Here is a 20325-nt window from a genome sequence, read left to right as displayed (position 1 = left end):
TCAAAAAGTAATGTTTAATCACAATACGAAATTCTTTCTCGCCCATTTTTCACAAATCATGGTACTTGATCAATTCAAATGAATGCCAAACACAGAGTAATAGATCTATCTGACTGAAAATTAGTGTGTGAGCCTCCAATAGTTGTCAGCAACTAAAAATAACCTCCATACGTACTGGTGGCGCTGTCTCTTAGACTTTGCACGGACTTATCGAACAGCCCTCGTATACCCGAGGAATGGAGGGAAAGTACTCTTGTCCCCATCTACAAGGGTAAAGGGGATGCACAAGACTAAGAATTACAGAGGAATAAAGTTGATGTTCCACACAATGAAAATCCTAGAAAGGGGTTCTTGATGGAAGATTGAGAAAGGAGGTGGAGATTGCAAAGGAGCAATTTGGCTTCATTTTGACAGATGTTATCTTTGGGTTAAGGCAGATGTTAGAAAAGTTTTGAGAGAAGCAACAGGAGCTGCATCTGGTACTGGTATTTATTGATCTGGAGAAAGCATATGATAGAGTGCCAAGGCAAGAAGTCTGGAGGTGTCTGAGGGAGAAGAGGGTACCGGAGAAATATGTCAGGTTGGTGCAGGAGATGTACAGAAATGTGAAGACGAGCTCGGACCTGCCTGGGACAGACAGAAAATTTTCAAATGACAGTTGGCTTGTATCAAGGGTCGGCATTAAGTCCGTTCCTGTTTAATATTGGGATGGAGGAGGTGAGAGAAGATGCGCCTTGGATTATGTTGTATGCAGATGACATCGTGCTGTGTGCAGAATCAAGAGAAGAGGTGGCAGCTAAACTGGAAAGTTGGAGGAAAGTACTGGAAGAGAGGTATAAGACTGAGCAGAAGTAAGACAGAGTATGTGTTGCAAAGTGGATGGCAGCCAGGAGACAGATCTGGAGCTGGAAGGAAATGTCATCAGGAAGGTCATTGACTTTAGATACTTAGGTTCAACAGTGAAAGAGGATAGAGAGGCTGAGAAGGAAGTAGGATGGAGGAACTGGAGAGAAAGAGAGAGATGGCTGGAGTGCTATGCAATAAGAGGGTGCCGATCAATCTAAAAGGCAAAATTTACAGGACAGTACTGAGACCAGTTATGACGTATGCTATGGAAATTGAGGCCCTGAGGAAAAATAACATCAGCTGGATGGAGGTAGCAGAGATGAGAATGCTTAGGTGGATGTATGGTGTGACCAGAAAAGATCATCTGAGAAATGACTATGTAAGGTGAACGGTGAAAGTTATGAACTTAGGAGCAAAGATACAGGAGCAAGGTTGAGATGGTTTGGTCATGTGATGGGGAAGGAGGAGGACGAGTATGTAGGAAGAAAGGTCATGCAGATAGATGTGCAGGGGAGGAGGAAGCATGGGCAGCCAAAGAAGAGATGGAGGTAGATGGTGGAGAAGGACTTGAGGATGAAGAACTTGGATGTGGTTACAGCCCAAGATAGGAGGATGTGGAGGAGACTCACTACAAACAGTGAGTCTCCTCCACAGGGACAAGCTGCAGAAGAAGAAGACTTTTGTTTATACAATAAAGCATCATTATGAATCACCAGCGACACCTAAGCATTTCTATATTATTATTATTATTATTCAGGCCTCCATGGAGTCAAAAGACTCATCGTGGGAGGTTCTTCCTAAGAAACACAAAGTCTATCAAGACTCATAGAGGGGAGGTCCCCCCTCCCTAAGAAACACAAAGTCTATCATACCACTCCTTAAACTCATTGACTGTTCTTGCTCTCACCACTCCATCAAGCAATGCATTCCATGGTTCAACCACCCTCCATACAAAGAAACCACTCTTCACCCTCTTGCCCACAGTGTCCTTTCGTAACTTCCAGGGATGGCCTCTTGTCATTACTCCTTCCCGCTGTTCAACCAAGCGAAAGAACTCCCCAGTGTCAACCCTGTAACCACCTCTCAACAGTTTAAAAGTCTCAATCATATGATCTCTCCTCCTTCTATCCACCAAACTCTGCAGTCCACATTCCCTCAGCCGATCCTCATAACTATCATTGTACAGTTCTGAAACCATCTTTGTTATTCGCCTTTGTACCCTTTCCACAGTTAATTTATCCCCTTCAAAACCTGGGGACCAAATCTGAGAACAATAGTCCAAGTGTGGTCTGATCAGTGTCTTATACAACAGAATAACTTTTATCTCTGCTGGTCAGTGTCCTTCTCATTATTGCAGCAATCCTCTGTGTTACCTTCACCACCTTTGCAGTATGTCCCCTAAATTTCAGGTTTCTATCAACCATCAATCCCAGATCTCTTTTCTCCCCTATTTCCTCCAGTATAACTCCTCCCATAGAGTATGCAGTGTCTCATCGATGTTTCCCAAACCTCAAGACCTTACATTTTGCTGCATTAAACCAACACCCCCATTCATTTGCCCATCTATCTAGCTTATTCAAATCCTCTTGCAGGGCTACCACATCTGCACTATTACTAATAATCCTTCCCAGCTTCACATCATCTGCAAACAACTGGACATCCTCCTGCAATCCAATGACAATGTCATTGATATAAAGGTTAAACAATATAGGTCCTAGTACTGAGCCCTGTGGGATCCCACTCGTAACCCTCTGGCTCCTTGAAACTGCTCCACCATACATAACACTGATACCTATCGGACAGCCAATCCTGAATCCAGTTGACCAATCTGACATCCAGACCCATGTGCTTCAACTTAAATATCAGCTTATCATGTGGCACCCTGTCAAATGCCTTCGCTAAGTCTAAGAAAATGGCAGTATATGCATTTCCCTCATCTAATGCTCTTGTAACTTTATCATAAAAGGCTAACATATTGCTAAAACAAGAGCGCCGCTTCACAAATCCATGTTGACTCTCACAGATAACATTACCCTCATCTGCCCAATGCTTTATACGGTCCTTCACTACTTTCTCCAAGATCTTACTAACTACTGATGACACACAAACTGGTCTATAATTAGACACTTCCAGTCCGAAACCACCCTTATGCAATGGCACTATCTTACTTTCCTTCTATTCCATGGGCACTTTCCAGCAACCAGACTTTCATTGAAAAGCCAGGTTAAAGGCACTGTCAGTTCCCTAGCACATTCTCTCAAAACTTGTGGTGAAATATCATCCAGTTCCACAGCTTTACTGACATCCAGAGTACTCAGTATTTGAAACACACATTCTCCTCCTGTACCTCTAAACCTTGAACCTGCCCTATCCCTCTACCATTAAAACTGACTCCTCCAGGATGAAATACTCCAATAAAGTGTTCATTGAACAATTCTACTATGTCCTCTGCATCAGTCACTCTATTCCCATTTTTATCCCAAAATATCATTCTTCCACAGTCATTTCTCCTCCTACTGGCCACATATCTAAAAAATTCCCTAGGATTTTCTTTGGATCTTAGGGCTAATCTCCTCTCATATTCCATTTTTGTCTTCCTTACCATACTAGTCACTCTTCTGGCCTGTGGCTTATACTCTCCATGCATCTTCTCTTCTCCTGTCTCCTTATATCTCTTCCACAGCCTCTTTTTTGCATGCAATTCCTGTTTAATATTTGTCATCCACTTTACTCCAAATTGTGTCCTCTTGTTCACTCGTGGTATACAACTTACCATTGCTGCTAACAAATATTCTTTCATAATTTCCCATGCACTAATGATATCCCGGCCTTCCAATTCCTCCCTCCATGAAACTTCCCCAAGTTGACGTCTTAGACTATTATAATCACCTGCCTTATAATTCACACATACGTTTCCATCTCTTTGATACTCCTGCATGTCTATTCATTTTCCAAGTCAAAACCATATGGTCACTCTCTCCAACTGGTGGGAGAGATGTCATCTCAGTTATTATCAACTCTTCTGATGCTATAACCAAATCCAAAACTCTTGAACCTCTTGTTCCCTCTATTACATGTTGTCTAAGACATTTGTCCATCAAGAATTCTAGAAATTCTATTCCCTTATTGCTACATGCATCTTCCTCTCCCCAGTTTATACTACTGTAGTTAAAATTTCCCATAACAATCATTTTTCTTGCACTTGCCAAACTCAACTGTCTAAACATTTCCTGGTCCCCACCCTCTGTAGCAACACGCCACTAAATATCCTGTCTTTCCCACCTCTACTTCACACCATATGCTTTCAAAATCATTAATGTCACTGCCTTCCAAAGTCTCCACTCTTAGAGGACATAGGTCGTCACTTATCATAAGCAGTACTCCACCACCACGCTTTCCCTTCCTATCCTACCGAAAAATGCTGTACCCAGTGACTTCTATTCCTGTTATTATATCCTCTTCTGTCAACCACGTCTCAGTGATCCCAATAATTTTTGGCCAGGCTGATGCTATCTGTGCCACCAATTCCTCTCTCTTATTCTGGATACTCCTGGCATTAGTATATAGCATATAAATGTCTTGTTTCTATACCCAGGATTATCTCCCTCTAGACTCCACTGGGCTCAGTGTTACCTGATGTAGTCCCCCTTCTCCCAAGTACCCATTCCCACATGAGGCCACCCCTGCTACTATCCTCCTTGGGACACACTGACTTTTTCAGAACAGCAATCTCTCCAGATGCCTACGTCCTTCCTCATTCAAATGTAAGTGGTCTCTTGCATATAATTCCTCTCCGTCCCCAAACGCACTCCAAGCATCCACATATTCCATTCCTTTCATCACACATTCTAGCTATTATGTCATTCAATATGACCGCTCTTCTGTCAGTTCGTCATTATCATACCTAGGCAACACACACACACACCAGCTTTTGTCTTTGTGTCTTCTTTTGTACCACCTCAAGCAAGAATCTCATATCTCTTGCTGCCCTATTTACACCACCACTCAAGTCATTTGTTCCCACCATCACAATCATCTCATCCATCCTTTCTATCGTTCCTCCTGGCAAACACTCCTCACGCATCCTGTCTTGAACACCATGGATCTTTGAGTCCCCATACATTATACTTCTTACCATTCCCTCTCTCCTATTGTTTCCATTTTCTCCTCTTCTTTCATTCCCATACCTCTCTCTCATTCCATTCTCTCCTCTTCTAACACTGCCATACCTATCTCTCCTACTGTTTCCATTCTCTCCCCGTCTAGCACTTCCATGCCTCTCTCTCATTTCGTCTCTCCTCTTCTAGCATTCCCATACCTCTCTCAATCCGTCTCTCCTATTGTTTCCATTATCTCCTCTTCTGGCATTCCCATACCTCTCTCTCATTCCCTCTCTCCTACTGTTTCCATTTTCTCCTCTTCTAGCACTCCCATACCTCTCTCTCATTCCATTCTCTCCTCTTCTAGCACTGCCATAACCTTTCTCTCATTCCATCTCTCCTACTGTTTCCATTCTCTCCTCCTCTAGCACTCCTCTGCCTCTCTCTCATTCCGTCTCTCCTACTGTGTCCATTCTCTCCTCTTCTAGCATTCCCATACCTCTCTCTCATTCCGTCTCTCCTACTGTTTCCATTCTCTCCTCTTCTAGCACTTCCATACCTCTCTCTCTCTCTCCTGTTTCCAGTCTCTCCATTTCCATATCCAATTCCATTCTCTCCTCTTTTATCATTCACAAATTTCTCTCCTCTCCTATCATTCCCAAACTCTCTCTCTCCCCTACTCCGATTTGCCTTGCATTTATCTCTTCCATTCTTCTAATTTCATCTTTCATACTTATCATACTTCTCCCAAGACATTCCACCTCCTCTTTCAGCTCCTCTATCTCCCTCTGCAGGTCAGTCACTCTAAATCGAAATTCACTCTCCAAAACAATACCTTCTAAACTTTCACAGTCACTCACGCCTTCTACACTGTCAACTATTATTTTCTCATTTACATTTTTTTCTTCATTCTCTCCTATCACACTACTCGTCTTCCTGTATTCATTTCCTGTTCCTGGAGCAACAAGGTCGGTTATTGAGATATCTGCTGCATTTATTTCCTCCCACTGCCTGCACTTTAAACACACAAGCACCCTATCCTCTCTCACAAGCCAGATATCCTATCCTGCCGAAAAATGCTATACCCAGTGACTTCTATTCCTGTTATTATATCCTCTTCTGTCAACCACCTCTCAGTGATCCCAATAATTTTTGGCCAGGCTGATGCTATCTGCACCACCAATTCCTCTCCCTTATTCCGGATACTCCTGGCATTAGTATATAGCATATAAATGCCGTTGTGTCTATACCCAGCATTATCCCCTCTAGACTCCACTGGGCTCAGTGTTACCTGATGTTGTTCCCTTCTCCCAAATACCCATTCCCACAAGAGGCCACCCCTGCTACCATCCTCCCTGGGACACACTGACTTTTTTCAGAACAGCAATCTGGGGAGAGGATATGTATGACTTTTTTCTGTGTTGATTGTTTTAAAAAAAAGAGAGCACTTGCTGGACTCTTGAGGGTATGAACTGATCATTATAACCACAAGATCCATGTTTAAACATAAAGATGTGCATAAATTCATTTGAAAAAAAGACAAGAAATAAAAGTCTTCTTGACTGTTATTGTTAACGATATTTTCATACAGGTCAGGATGAGTGTATAAGAAATTGAAATAGGAAGTGATTAGAGTGAGCAGATAAAATGAGTATCATATTGAAAAAGGAAAGTACAAGGGTAGCCTGAAAAGTTCTCTGCCTAACAATGAAAAAAACGAATTTATAAGTTCAAAATTATTTTTATTTTTCAACATAATTTCCCTTAAGACTAATACATTTATTCCAGCGATGCTCCAACGCCATTATCCCTGTCCCTGTAATGGTTCTCAGTAAGATTTGCAAAATACTCCTCTACAGCTGCAGTCACCTCTTGATTTGAAGAAAAACGCTGACTAGTGAGGAAGAGTTTTAGGAAGAGATAGAAGTCAGAGGGAGCCAAATCTGGGGAATAGGGTGGATGTTCCAACAATTCATAGTGCAGAACCCTTAATTTTCCCTTTACCAAAACATCTTTGTGGGCAGGTGCGTTATCCTGATGAAAGATGATTTTTTTCTTCTGCAAACCGGGTCTTTTCTCACGAATTTTTTCATCTAGTCTGGTTAAAAGATCGGAATAATATTCCCCGGTTATTGTTTTACCCTTTTCAAGATAATTAATAAACAAAATGCCTTTAGCATCCCAAAACACCGATGCCATGACCTTTCCTGCTGATGGAACCGACTTTGTCTTCTTTGGGGCTGAACAACCACTTCTGTCCACTATTTTGACTGTTGTTTGATTCTGGTGTGTAATGGTCAATCCAAGTCTCATCCATAGTAATAAATCGACACACAAAATCAGTTTTATTCTTTTAAAATGCTCTAAGCACTGTTCAGGGATTTTCATGCAAGTGCGTTTTTGATCTGCTGTGAGCAAGCGCGGCACCCATCTTGTACAAAGCTTTTTCATTTGCAATTCTTAATGCAAAATATATTCTACACGTTCTTTCTTTTGAAATGCCTATAGTCAGCAATTTCGTTCACTTTGACTCGCGGGTCGTCCAATACCATATCGTGCACGTGATCAGTGATTTCTGGTTTTGTTACCCTTTTTTGACGTCCCTCACATGGATCATCTTCAAGGCTGGTACAGCCACGTTTAAACTCAACAGACCATTTCTTTATTGTCAAATACAAAGGAGAAGAGTGCCCATAAACTTTTATGAACTTTGAATGAATTTCTTTTGGCTTTAAACCTTTTTTTACAAAGAATTTTATAACTGCATGATATTCAATTTTATCCATTTCAAGGGATGCAGACAACATTTTTGCTTCAGACAGCTGTATAAACCAAATTACTTGATAGAATGGCTTGCAATTTCACATGGATGCTTATGACAGATGTACCAACTTAGAAAAAAAAAAAAAAATCTTGCTGATAGTGTTGCGATCTATGGTCAAGGCTGAGAATTTTTCAGACCACCCTCGTATATAAAGTTCCAAAAAGAATCAAATTTGAGTAGCTTTCAGAGGTTAACTGTAAGTTCTGATACGTAGAAATATTATTGAAGAAGAAAAGCGTTTGAAAATAAACAGACCTTAAAGACTGAATTGCAAATCTGAAAAAAAAAAAGCGTTTCACTTGTGGAAAGTTATGTAGGGAAACTTTCTGCAAGAATAGAAAAAATCAGAACTTCAAGATGTAAATAAAAAAGTTGGAGACAGTATTTGAAAAGACGAAATCCCACAGCAAATTTCTGGCAAATGAGTCAACTATACATCTTGAGAGAATAAAAAGAAAAATGTATGAAAGCTAAACTGTGTGTAAATGTAGCTAAAGAAAAGTCATTCAAAGACATAGATAGGAATATATAAGATAAGATATATAAAGCTGCAGAATGTTGTGTTCTATTAAAAAAAGTTTAGCAATAGAAGAAAAGAACACTATAACAGGAAACAAAATTGACCAGGTGTTATAAAAACTTGAATATATAGATATTCTGGTGTTTTGAGTAGTTAATTTAAAATATTTAAAATAACTTTAAATAAGATTAGCATTGACAAAAGAGCAGTAGAAAATATACAGAAACAAGTAAGTCAGGAAATAATGGAAATCAGATAAGTGACATTGTTTGTAAAAAGGATGATATTTTGTATGGTGAGTCTATAATGAAACATGCTATTGATGAGCAAGTTATTAATTCGAGTTTTCCCAGAATGAAAATTAAGAATATAAAGGAAGGAACTCAAAAACAGAAAAGAAAAGGAAATGAGATCGTAATTGTAGTAGGTACTAGTGACTTAACTAGTGATAAGTTCAGTATCAGAGAGGACATGAAAGGGTTGTTGGAAGTGTAAGAGTGAGAAAGTGAAAATTGTCAGTATATTACCTTGATATGTAAAAATGAATTGAGAAGGGCTGTGATGGCAAACGATTTGATGTGTAGGCTGTATAGAAGGAATGGATGTCAGTTTTTGGATGTGTGGAGTGAGTTTGAGGGAAGATTGGATTTGTATAAAGAAATGGCCTACACCTAAATGTGTTTGATATCAGGATTCTTGAAAAACTAATAACTGGTATGAGACCTAACACAGAGGGTCAGGGAAACTAAATTATAAAGGGAAGAATGATGAGAATATGAGTTTAACAGCGACAATATTATATAACTGTGTTAATGATGGGAATGAACTTTATCATGGAAATTTTGACGAGGACAGAACAATTTCGACTTTGTGTTTGTCCAGTTCTGACCCATCAAATGTGTGCAAAGATGTCTACATGTATAAGGCATTAGAGAAGAATAGAGAACTGCGAGTTGTCTAACTGCATCATGCAGACTGCAGACAAGGGTATACAAACGACAAGGGAATGATGAGAACATGAGCGTAACAGCAACAATGTTATATACTTGCATGTTCTTTATACAAATGAATGTGCAGGTAGATTATTGTCTGTACACAAATGCCAGGAGTATCAGAAACAAAGGAGTAGAGTGCCTTGATCAATATGTTGGGAACCTCAGATTGTAGGCATTAGTGAGACCTGGATGTCAGAATCAGACATGCTAACTGGTATCGAGTGTAAAGGGTACAGTATTTTTAGGAAGGATAAGAGAGGAGGGGGGGCATTCTGCTAATGATATTGGATGACATGAATCCAGTTAGAGTTGAGACCTATGATTGTATTGCTACTACTACTAACAGTATTTCATGTGACAGTGAGTTTGAAGCCATCTGGTGTTAGGTGGAATCTAACAAGATCAATTACATAGTAGGGTGTTGTTATAGACCTGATGGATTGGTTGCTAGTGATTAAAAAATGCATCACCAAATAGAAAAGATGAGAATGAAAAGAGCAGTCATAATTGTTAAGTTCCATTGAGTCGTTTTTGACTCCTGGTGATTCTATGAATATACGCTCTCCCTCTGTTCCTAGCCATATCTTTCAGAATTTCCAAGCACATTCCAGTTGCTTCTTTAACTCCATCCATCTAATTCTAGGTCTTCCTCTTCTCCTGCTTCCATCAACTTTAGCAAGCATCATCATCTTCTCCAGAATGTTGTTTGCTCACATAATATGTCCAAAGTATGACAATTTTTGCTTGATGATCATAGCTTCGAGGGAGCAATCAGGCTTTATTCTGTCTATCACTGATTTATTGGTTTGCTTTGCAGTCCATAGTATTCTTAATAAGTGTCTCCAAACCCATAATTCAAATGCATCTATCTTCCTTCTTTCACTCTTTCTCAGGGTCCAACTTTCACATCCATACAGTACCACAGGGAATACCATTGCTTTCATGATTCTGATTTTTGTTGCAAGGCTAATATCTTTATCTTTAATGATCTTGCTTAAATTTGTCATTGCTTTCTTTCCGAGTAATAATTTTCTAACTTCTTCAGTACAATACCCATCTTTATCAATTCGGGATCCTAGGAGCACAAAATTGTTAACTACTTCCATTTTCTCCCCATCTTCTTCAAAATCATTAAGTTCACATGCTGCCATAACTTTTGTCTTTTTGTAGTTAAGTTTAAGGCCATATTTAGCACTTTTTTTCTTTAACTTTCATAATAAGTTCCTCCAAATCTTCTTTGCATTCTGCTAGCAAGGTGGTATCATCTGCATACCTCAAATTATTATTTCTTCCACCAATTTTAATTCCAACTGAAGACTCCTCCAGCCCTACCATTCTTGAAATGTATTCACTTGTACAAGTTAAACAGGCACGGAGATAAAATACATCCTTGTCACACCCCTTTACCTATTGTGAAATACTCAGTTTCTCCAAGATCTGTTCAGAAAGTAGCTTCTTGTTCATGATAAAGATTCCTTAGAAGGATAATGAAATGCTCTGGTACTCTCATTGTTCTTAACACATTCCACAGTTTCACATGATCTACAGAGTCAAAAGCCTTGCTGTAGTCAAGGCAACAAAGGTAGACATTCTTTAGATATTCCTGTGCTCTTTCTATTATCCATCTCACATTGGTAATCTGACCTTGTTCTGGTCTTGTTCCTATGCCTTTTTGAAATCCTGCCTGTTCATCCGGCATTTCTCTCTTCATGAATGGTTCCAGTCTTTTCTGAATGATCTTAAGTAAGACTCTACTTGCATGAGAAATCGGTGCCATAGTTCTGTAATTTTCACACTCTCTTGCATCGCCTTGGTTCAATAAAGGTATATAAATTAATTTTTTCCATTCCCTAGGCCATGTAGTTGTGATCCAAATTCAGTGACATAGACTGTTAAAATTTTAACTACCTCTCAGGGCTTTGAGCAGCTCAATAGGTATTCCATCTCCTCCTGGTGCTTTCCTTACTGGATAGCTGTTGCAGTGCCACCTCACTTCACTCTCCAGTAGTCATAATGGGAGACTTTAATTATCCAAATATTGATTGGATAGCAGTAGAATCTCATAAGAAGAATGAAAATGAATTTATTGAGCTGTTGCTGGACAACTTTCTCAAGCAGTATGTGACTAGATGGGCTAGATTTTTTTTTCATAAGGTGGTGAGTGATTGGAATGGTTTGTCATTGGATATTGTGAGTACAATCCTTGTACTCACAATATCCAATATGTGAGTGCACTCATTTCTTGAATGAATGCATGAATAAGTATGATAGCTAGTGTGTGTGTGTGTAGTATGTGGCCTTCCTTGATGAGTCCATGACTCCATGGAAGTCTCTCTCTTAATAATAATAATATCAGAACCAAAATGTTGAAAGGCAGCTGAAAGATATTCAACTGGTAATGCTCAAATATATGAAGGTATAAAAGTTTTACTGTGGTCTGCATAATTCTTCATGCCTAATCAGAAGGTTAAATTCCACATAATTACAAGGAACTTTCTTGAGTCTTGTAGAGCTCTCCTTGTGCCCATCTGTGAAAAGGGAAATAAAAACCGAATGAGAATTAGAGGAATTTTCCTACTAAGTGTTCTGGGTAAGTGTTATTTAGCATGCTTGAGAAGAGACTAAGAAAAATTCTGGCTGATAAACTTGAAAGAGGACAAGCTAGATTTAGGCTGAAGAAAGTTGTCTAGATTTGATTTTTACTTTAAATCAAGGTCAATATTACAAGGAACTTTCTTGAGTCTTGTAGATCTGGAAAAACTGCCAAGAGAAAAGCTCCTAAAAACAGTACATATATGGTGTAAATGAGACATTACACAAAGCAGTAAATAGCTCATATTAAAGTATTGCAAGCCAGTACATTAACAGTGGAGACATCATGCCCCCGTGGAAAAATGCCCTTGTTGAATAAGAATAACGACAGTGGAGACATGCACCCTTCATCTTCCACAAGGGTATTCTCTCCACTGTTGTTTATTTTTGTGGATCACATTATGAAGGAAAATAACATTAAATCTTGATATCAAAAGTAGAAATATTAATTTAAGTTCTGAAGATGATGTTTTCACTCCTGCAAAATCCGATACAAGTATTTAGGACTTATTAAATAACTGCTCTGAAATTTTCTATGAAAATCGCAATTAAAAAAAAAAGTAAAAATTGGAAGGAAGAACAGTATTTTGAATTGAGACCCTATAGAACAAGTAAAATGTAATTAACTATGGAAATAAATTATAGTGTAAGTATAATTTATTTGATAGTATACTGGGGAGCCAGTTGAATAGATTTATATGGAATAACAGAAAAATTAGCCAAAGCAGTAAACAATCTGTATACATTAACAGTGTTCAAGCCAATTTTAACTTAATGGATGGGGTTGAGGGGGACATAGAAATGAGTTCTGAGGGGAGGGGATGAATGTGACAGTAAAGAATCGTATTAAAAATGAAAGAAAGGAGATTGATATTGTTAGCATTCAAGAATGTGTGAGCAGAGCTAATCTAAGTTTTGGCATTTATTATTTATTCTTATGGTAGAAGGAATACAGAACAGCTACAGGTCAATGTCCAGTCTGGAAAGCCAATCCAAGGCCTCATATATCACCTTGTGGATGTCCTGTAGACCATCACCATGAAATTGCACCTTGGACAGTCGTTCACAATATGAGTAATCGTCTGAGCCATGGGAGAACAATCACAAATAAGGGTGCTCTAACAGCCCTCATTTATGTAGTAGGTAACCACATCTGCCCTGGTTAGTTCTGATCCTGTTGATTGATGACCAAATCTTCCTAGGAAGAGCAAAACCAGGCTGCAGAGCACAAGGATCTTCTACCAGGGAGCCGTTTGTTGGGAGATTGTTGAACTAGTATCCTCTCCACATGTCAGGTGTTGATGGCAGGGCAGCTGAAGAGAGTACGTCCATGGACCAGAAAGGCTTTCTAGATTTAGGCAAAGACTAGGTGGATTTATGAGAGTGTGATGCAAGAGCAGGATTGCTCATTGCTTTATTAAATTCTTTAATCAAGGCTTGTCTTCTCCATATGTTTGGTGGAGCAATGTTAGAGAGGACAGGCAGCCAGGAGAGAGGGGTGCTTCTCACTGTCCCATTAATTGTGCGCATGGCAGAGTTTAGCTGGGTGTCTATAATGTTAGTGTGTGCACTTTTTCCCAGACAGGGGCACAATATTCTGCTACAGAGAATGCAAGGGCTAGTGCAGATGACCTTAGGACTTCTGCACTAGCCATTACTAATACCATGTTTCAACATAAAGATGTGCATATATTCACATGAAGCAATGACACAAGAAATAAGAAAAGTTCTGATATCCTGAACCAGAATGGTTCAGGACATGAGAAAGTATACAAAAGATTTGAATTAGGAAGTGATCACTATTTAGTTTTCTTTTCAGTATGATATTCAGTTTAATAAAATCGAATATTGTACTGAAAAATGTAAGAAAGTAAGTTTTAAAAAGAGTTAGTCAAGCAGCTTTAAAGGTGAACTGTAGACTCAAATGTACAAATATTCTTAAGGAAAAAATGAGATTTTAAAGAAAAGAATAAAACCTTGGAGACTCGGTGGTAAACTCTGAAGAAACATTGATCATCGATTAATTCAACCAGGGAAACATGTGAAATTGTCTGCAATGACAGAAAAATAAACTCCATTATAGACCCAGAAAGTTAAAAGAGGCAGTCATGAAGAAGATGAAAGCATATCTAAAGTTCCTAACAAATAAATCAGCATGTTCTCTGAGCGACAGGAGAAAAATGTAAGAAAGTGAAGCAGGATGTAAAAGTAGCTATACAAAAGTCATGGAAAAAAGACTGGTAAGAATACAAAGGCAAGTTGGAATGGCTTAATGTGGATGGATTGCATTTGATTGGGTTTGATGTTGGGCATTTAAGAATGACTATTGTTTACTGAGAAGGCACATAATCAATGAATTAATGTAGCTAATGATCAAAGGGTACTTGTGAAGCAGGAGAGCACAGCCAGACAGGTTGTATGACAGGAGGAAGATGGATACAAGGTTGATGCGGTTACGGCAGGACATAGTGAAATTCATAAAGGTGAGGATGAGACAGGTATGAATGGCAGTCATAGTCAGGATCAGGAGAACAGAAATGGTCAGACTAAAGAGAGAGAGGTATGGTATAGTGGCTAGAATAGAGAATATTGGTTGATTGTAGAATAGCCACAGGAATTACATTTGTATACAAATGTAAGGAGTATTTGAAATAACAGAACTGAGTTTGATTGAGTCAACATGCCTGAAAGATAATTGGTTTAAGTGACATGTGGTTGTCTGAGGATGATATGATGTTGTGAATAGAAATGGAAGGATGTACAATTTTCCAGAAGGGGAGTACTGTTAATGATTGCAGAGGAATTGTGTTCACAAAGTGGAAGTTGATAGTATATGTACAGATTTTGAATCTGTGTGAAGTTGAAATTAACAGGCTAGTATGTCTAATAGGATGCTGTTATAGTCTAGGGCAGGGGTTCCCAACCTTTTTGTTTCCTAGAGTACATTCAAAATACTGGTAGGGCGACGGGCACCATCTATTTTTTCAAGCAAATTTTTTGAATTCTTTTGTTAAATGAATACATACAAAGTTTACATTATAATCAAATGTTTTATTACTTAAAAGTTTACATTATATAAAAATTTAAATATATATATATGTAAGTTAGTGTGATCTTTGGCATTGCATTTCATTGGCCAGTGCTTCATAATTAGGAGAATATGATGATATTCCAATTCTTAAACTGGAATGAACAACTTCGAATGCGCGCATACATTGTATGTGTTTAATACTCGTCATGTGCCATTAACGCATGCATCATATAGCATGCCATGAATTGTTGCATGATTATTTCAAACTATACGGCACACGGTTGAACAGCGGCAGGCACACACAAATTGGTCGACAGGCGCCATGGTGCCCACGGGCATAGGGTTGGGAACCCCTGGCCTAGGGAATGTAGAGAATAGTAATGATTGTGAAATGTTTAGGCAAATTGGTTGAGCATATAAAAAGAAGGTGATCTTGAGGAGACTTTAATTACAGATATATAGAATGGAAGGAGGAGATAGTGCATAAGAAAAAGGAGAGTGAGTTAGTTGAATTTATGAGGGATAAATATCTTAAGCAGCATGTGACTGAAACAACTAGAGGCTTTAGTGTTTTGGATTTGGTGATAACCTCACAAGATATAGAAGAACATATAGAAGATAACAACTTCACAAGAAGTTGTTAATGGTATTAACACTGCAACCAGTTGGTGAGAGTGGTCATTAGGCACATGTTTGGAAAGTGGTGAAACAAGAAAAGGTTACTGCCAAAAAAAGGATACATGTGGAATTATAAAGTGTGTGCTTATGGGAAGTTCTGTAGTCAACTAGCATCACAACATTGGATAGATGAATTGTGCAGAAAAGATGTTGACAGTGCATGGAAATTCATAAGGCAGTATCTAACACGGTACAATGTATACCCCATACCAAGAGTTAAGTGAGTAAAAAGAGTAGGAGTGAAATGGATGAATAGTGAAAACAAGCAAACTGTGTTTGGGGGGAAAATGCTATGGAGGAGGTATCTAAAAAAGTAGATGGTTGTGATCAGATCCATGAAGAGTATAAAGTGTAGGCTAGGAAGGCGACGATCATGGTAAAGAAAGAAAAGGTGCAGTATGAGAGGCGGTTGACTGGTCAGGCCAAGGTTAACAATGGAATTCTGCTGTATGGCAAGCAAAAAGAAGAATAATGATGGCAGGTTGATACTGGTTGATAGCAGGAAGAAGTATTATCGGAATATGTTGTTAATGCAGGAGGTTAAGGATTTTAATATTCAGTATGATAAATATGCTGTCAATTGAATGAACCTCTGATATGAAGTCTGCGAATTCTATGGAGGTTGTAATAATAATAACATACAGCAGCAAAAGAGCAGATCAAAGAACAGTTTTATTGAGCCCTAACATTAGTTGTACTTGAAAGAATTATTAAATGATTATGAAAATTCAGTGATGAGTAGCCATGGATGATGATTATATGCAAGTGCATATTTTGTGTTGCAGTCAATTATTACTGTAAATTCACTATGTGAATTTTTGTGCCCAGTTGGGAATCACTTCACTGGTAAACAGGACTGTTGTTTAATTTTGACGGTATATATCAGAACACAGAATTAAGTAAATAATTATCACTTATATATAAGATATATTCCGTCAAAATTAAACAACATGTACGACGAACACATAAGCCTTTCTACACGGTAAACATGACTGTTATTGTATGTCCATTGTAAAAGTAATAAGCATATAAAATATATGTTATAAGTAATAAGTATATTGGTTCAGTGTAATAAGATTACAAATATTGTGCATAAAAGTTTTAATGCCTTTGGCAGAAATCATATGTAGTATTGCCATTAAATAAGCACCTCCGTAGCACAATTGGAAGGACAACAGTAATTTGTGCCCTTTGATTGTAAAAGACCTGAGTTTGATTCTCGTTATGATGAGAGGAATCTTTATATGGGCTTTTTCAGTTGAAGGTGAGTTAGTCAATCTAATACAGTGGTAGCAGGGTTTTTTTTCTCCCGGGAACTCGGGTTTTTCATCCCGCATACAGACAAATTGGCCTGAGAATACACACAATTTACAGACAAAAAAAATACTAGTGGTGGGCAGTAGATGATGATGATGGTAGTGGCGGTTTGGTATGGTTGATAATCATTGTAGAAACAGAGAGTTGTAAGTACTTGAGGTACCCTCAGGGGAGCGCACCTATCTTTTTTGGACTCCTTGGAGGTGTCGTATAATAATAATAATTAATCAAGCATTATTGTGATTCCCCTCCCCCCCCAAAAAAAAGAATGGTATATTGTTCATTCAAGAGTGGGGGGGGGGGGGAATAATCAAAAGGCTCCACTAATGAAGTAAAATCAAATAGACAAGCCATTTAAAAAAAAGGGAGGAAAAATGTTGAAAATATGACTGCTGAATAAGTAGAACACAACAAAACTTTGAAGTGTCCATAATATGTTCTGGAGGAGTTGATTGAACATCATTAACAGATGTCATAGCTGGCGTCTACACAGTATTGCCGCTATAACAAACAATGATTGTCTCCAAACACTGCAAACTGGCTGTCTCAGTGGTGTGGACATTCTCAGCATTTTTTCACTCCAAACAGTCTGTTCACAGTCATTACCATAACAGTCTGTAGTAGTTAGGGGATCATCACAGTAGAGTTATATTATTATTATTATTATTATGACACCTCCAGGGAATCAAGGGAACACAACAAAACTTTGAAGTGTCCATAATATGTTCTGGAGGAGTTGATTGAACATCATTAACAGATGTCATAGCTGGCATCTGCACAGTATTGCCTCTATAACAAACATTGATTGTCTCCAAACACTGCAAACTGGCTGTCTCAGTGGTGTGGACATTCTCAGCATTTTTTCACTCCAAACAGTCTGTTCACAGTCATTACCATAACAGTCTGTAGTAGTTAGGGGATCATCACAGTAGAGTTATATTATTATTATTATTATTATTATTATGACACCTCCAGGGAATCAAAAGACTCATCGATGGCGGGAACCTACTCTACAACTCTTTGTCTCTGCTACTCAATTCACCAACAACAGCAAACAGCAGCTACCATCACCACCACTAGTATTTTTACAGACAATCACAAACATCCATGCACGATTCGAACCTGCAGCATTTTGGCTGGAGAGCAGATACATGAATTATTCTCATCTGAATGTTTTTTTGTAAGATAACCACAAACAGCTCTAAGAGAAGATTGGAACAGCTGTAATAGAGATTTTTAAGTAGAATAAACTTGGGATAAAAGTTATTGGCAGAATGATTAGGTTTTATAAGTCAAAAATAAGGGTCTTGGGATATGTGAGTGCCTTGAGGTTGGCTGTGTGTAATTTTTGAGATAATTATAGTTGAATAGCCTTTTTTAATCTGTTGGGCTCTCATTACTATACTAAAAGTGTGGAATTTCAGAATGGTTCTATAAAACTGATGAAAAGCTAAATATTGATATGCTGCTGTCTATAAATGAATATAGTACAATAAGGCTTCAATTAGCAAACCATATAAATGTTTACAGTTGTAGTAGCTAAATTATTGTAGTCTTCCTGAATATAATAGGTCTAGTTTTGTACTCAATCTTGCTGGTAAATGTCTTGGTATGTTGCATGGGTAAATTGATGCCATTCACTTAGTTTAATCCTATTCCTGACTTCATATTTAAGAGGCTGTGACAGTCAAGAATGGTGTAGTTATTAAACTTAAGGTAATGAAATTATAAATTATGGCATCTACAATGCTCGTATAGTGTACTAGTTCAAAGAATATATTTTTGTGCACACATTTAGCAAATAGTGTACTATGCTTTATTGTATTTGCTAAATGTATGCAAAAAAAAAAAAAAAATGCTGTTTAATAACATTTACAGTCTGTTAAGAAATATTTAGGGTATTTTACATTTGCAATACTATTTAGTATGATAAAGTTCTCCATGTTTTTTTTTGTTTTTTTTTCAGGATCTGTTTTTTTTGTGTTTGTTCAAGTAAATGGAGTAATTTGGCTTACTGTGAACATTGTAACAGCTTCTCTAGCATTGTTAGCAATTGGACTTTTGGGACATTTATTAGGATTTCACATTTTTCTGAGTAAGTATAGCAGAGCCAGATTTCTTATATAGAGAGGCGTAAGGGGAAAAAAAAAGAATGAAAAGATGTAACTTGTGCAGTTGCAATATAATGATTTTAACTTGCAAACATTTAAGAATTTTTCCTTATATCTCTTATATAGCATTTGTACTTTAAAATTTGAATAGTAAATGGTAACACATTGGTAAAAATTTGAATTTTTACCATTGTGTTAAACACACACATAAACTGTCAGTAACAGTTAATTTTTTTAAAAGAAATATATTGTTTTCTTGCTTCTAACTTTTTTTTTTTTTCATTTAGTTCCTGAAAAGTTTATGTAAATCTATAGTACATTTGTACTACTAGTGGGCCAAGAATTTTTTCTTTCTTTATTTTATATTATTTTTTATTTATTTATTTTCGCTTTTTTTTTTTTTTTTTTTTTTTTTTTTTTTTTTTTTTATTGCTTACAGAGACCAACACAGCCCTTTTTCACACTAGACAATGAAATTCATCTTGGACAGTCACAAATATCCATGTCCATGATGAAACAATTGTTTGGGACTCTCCAAATACACTGACTACTAAGCCAACCAGACAGCAAATTTTAAATAATTTTAAAATGTATAAAAAATAAAATAAAAAAATAGCATGATGGATCTTGTTGGTAAATATATTTGCACTTTCTCTACCTTTCAGTAGAGAAAGTGCAAATATATTTACACTTGACATATAGATGCCCATGTCCAAACATCTTGTTTTGAGGTCTGTTCCTGATTTTGAAGTCACGATGAATTTCCAGGATGAATTTGGTACTTGATTGTTGCAAAAGTAAGTTGCAAACATTTAAACACAGTTGAATAACTGCTGTACATCTCAAAGGGCCCAACCAAAATTTTATCTTTTTATGAAAACGGAAAGCTGTATCCTTAACCACGCTACCGGCCAAGACGTCTATAGACGTCAAGTTTATCATGGATACGAAGTGCATATTAAAATTTTAATACCATTGATATTACATTGAAATATGTGATGGATATGAAGCTTATGCGTATCCGTATTTGATCCATAATGGCTGGTGAGGTGGTTAATTAGATGGTTGTAATTCATATTGTGCACATATTAAAACATTATAGTTCAGAATTCTAATACTCTCTCTCTCTACTATTGTAAATTTTGCTGCTCAGAGGGTTGTCACCCCCCCCTTCCCACAAAGTTCTATGTTGCTTTAATAATGATAACAAGATTTATCCTAAATTTGATAGCTCCGGCAAATGCATAAGCCCTATAGTGTGAGACCTCAGGAGTTCATTCATCAAATTCTTATTCTGTTTTAATTTATGAT

The 20325-nt window shown here is 37.6% G+C and overlaps 1 protein-coding gene across 3 annotated transcripts in view; it reads left to right on the top strand.

Moving 5' to 3' along the window:
- LOC150103230 (uncharacterized) overlaps nt 1-20325 on the top strand; it is a 161710-nt gene that overhangs the window by 98035 nt on the left and 43350 nt on the right. For all 3 annotated transcript variants that reach the window (XM_090397597.1, XM_090397599.1, XM_090397598.1), the window contains one exon: nt 18870-18998. In XM_090397597.1, coding sequence (XP_090253723.1) covers nt 18870-18998 — 129 coding nt within the window. The remainder of the gene's footprint in view (nt 1-18869; nt 18999-20325) is intronic.

This window comes from Typopeltis vanoorti, chromosome 9 (assembly GCF_054136105.1).
Source record: "Typopeltis vanoorti isolate ZY-2024b chromosome 9, IOZ_Tvanoo_1.0, whole genome shotgun sequence".
NCBI lineage: Eukaryota > Metazoa > Arthropoda > Arachnida > Uropygi > Thelyphonidae > Typopeltis > Typopeltis vanoorti.
The sequence above is the reverse complement of the archived record's forward strand: the minus strand, read 5'-3'. Positions and strand labels throughout refer to the sequence as shown.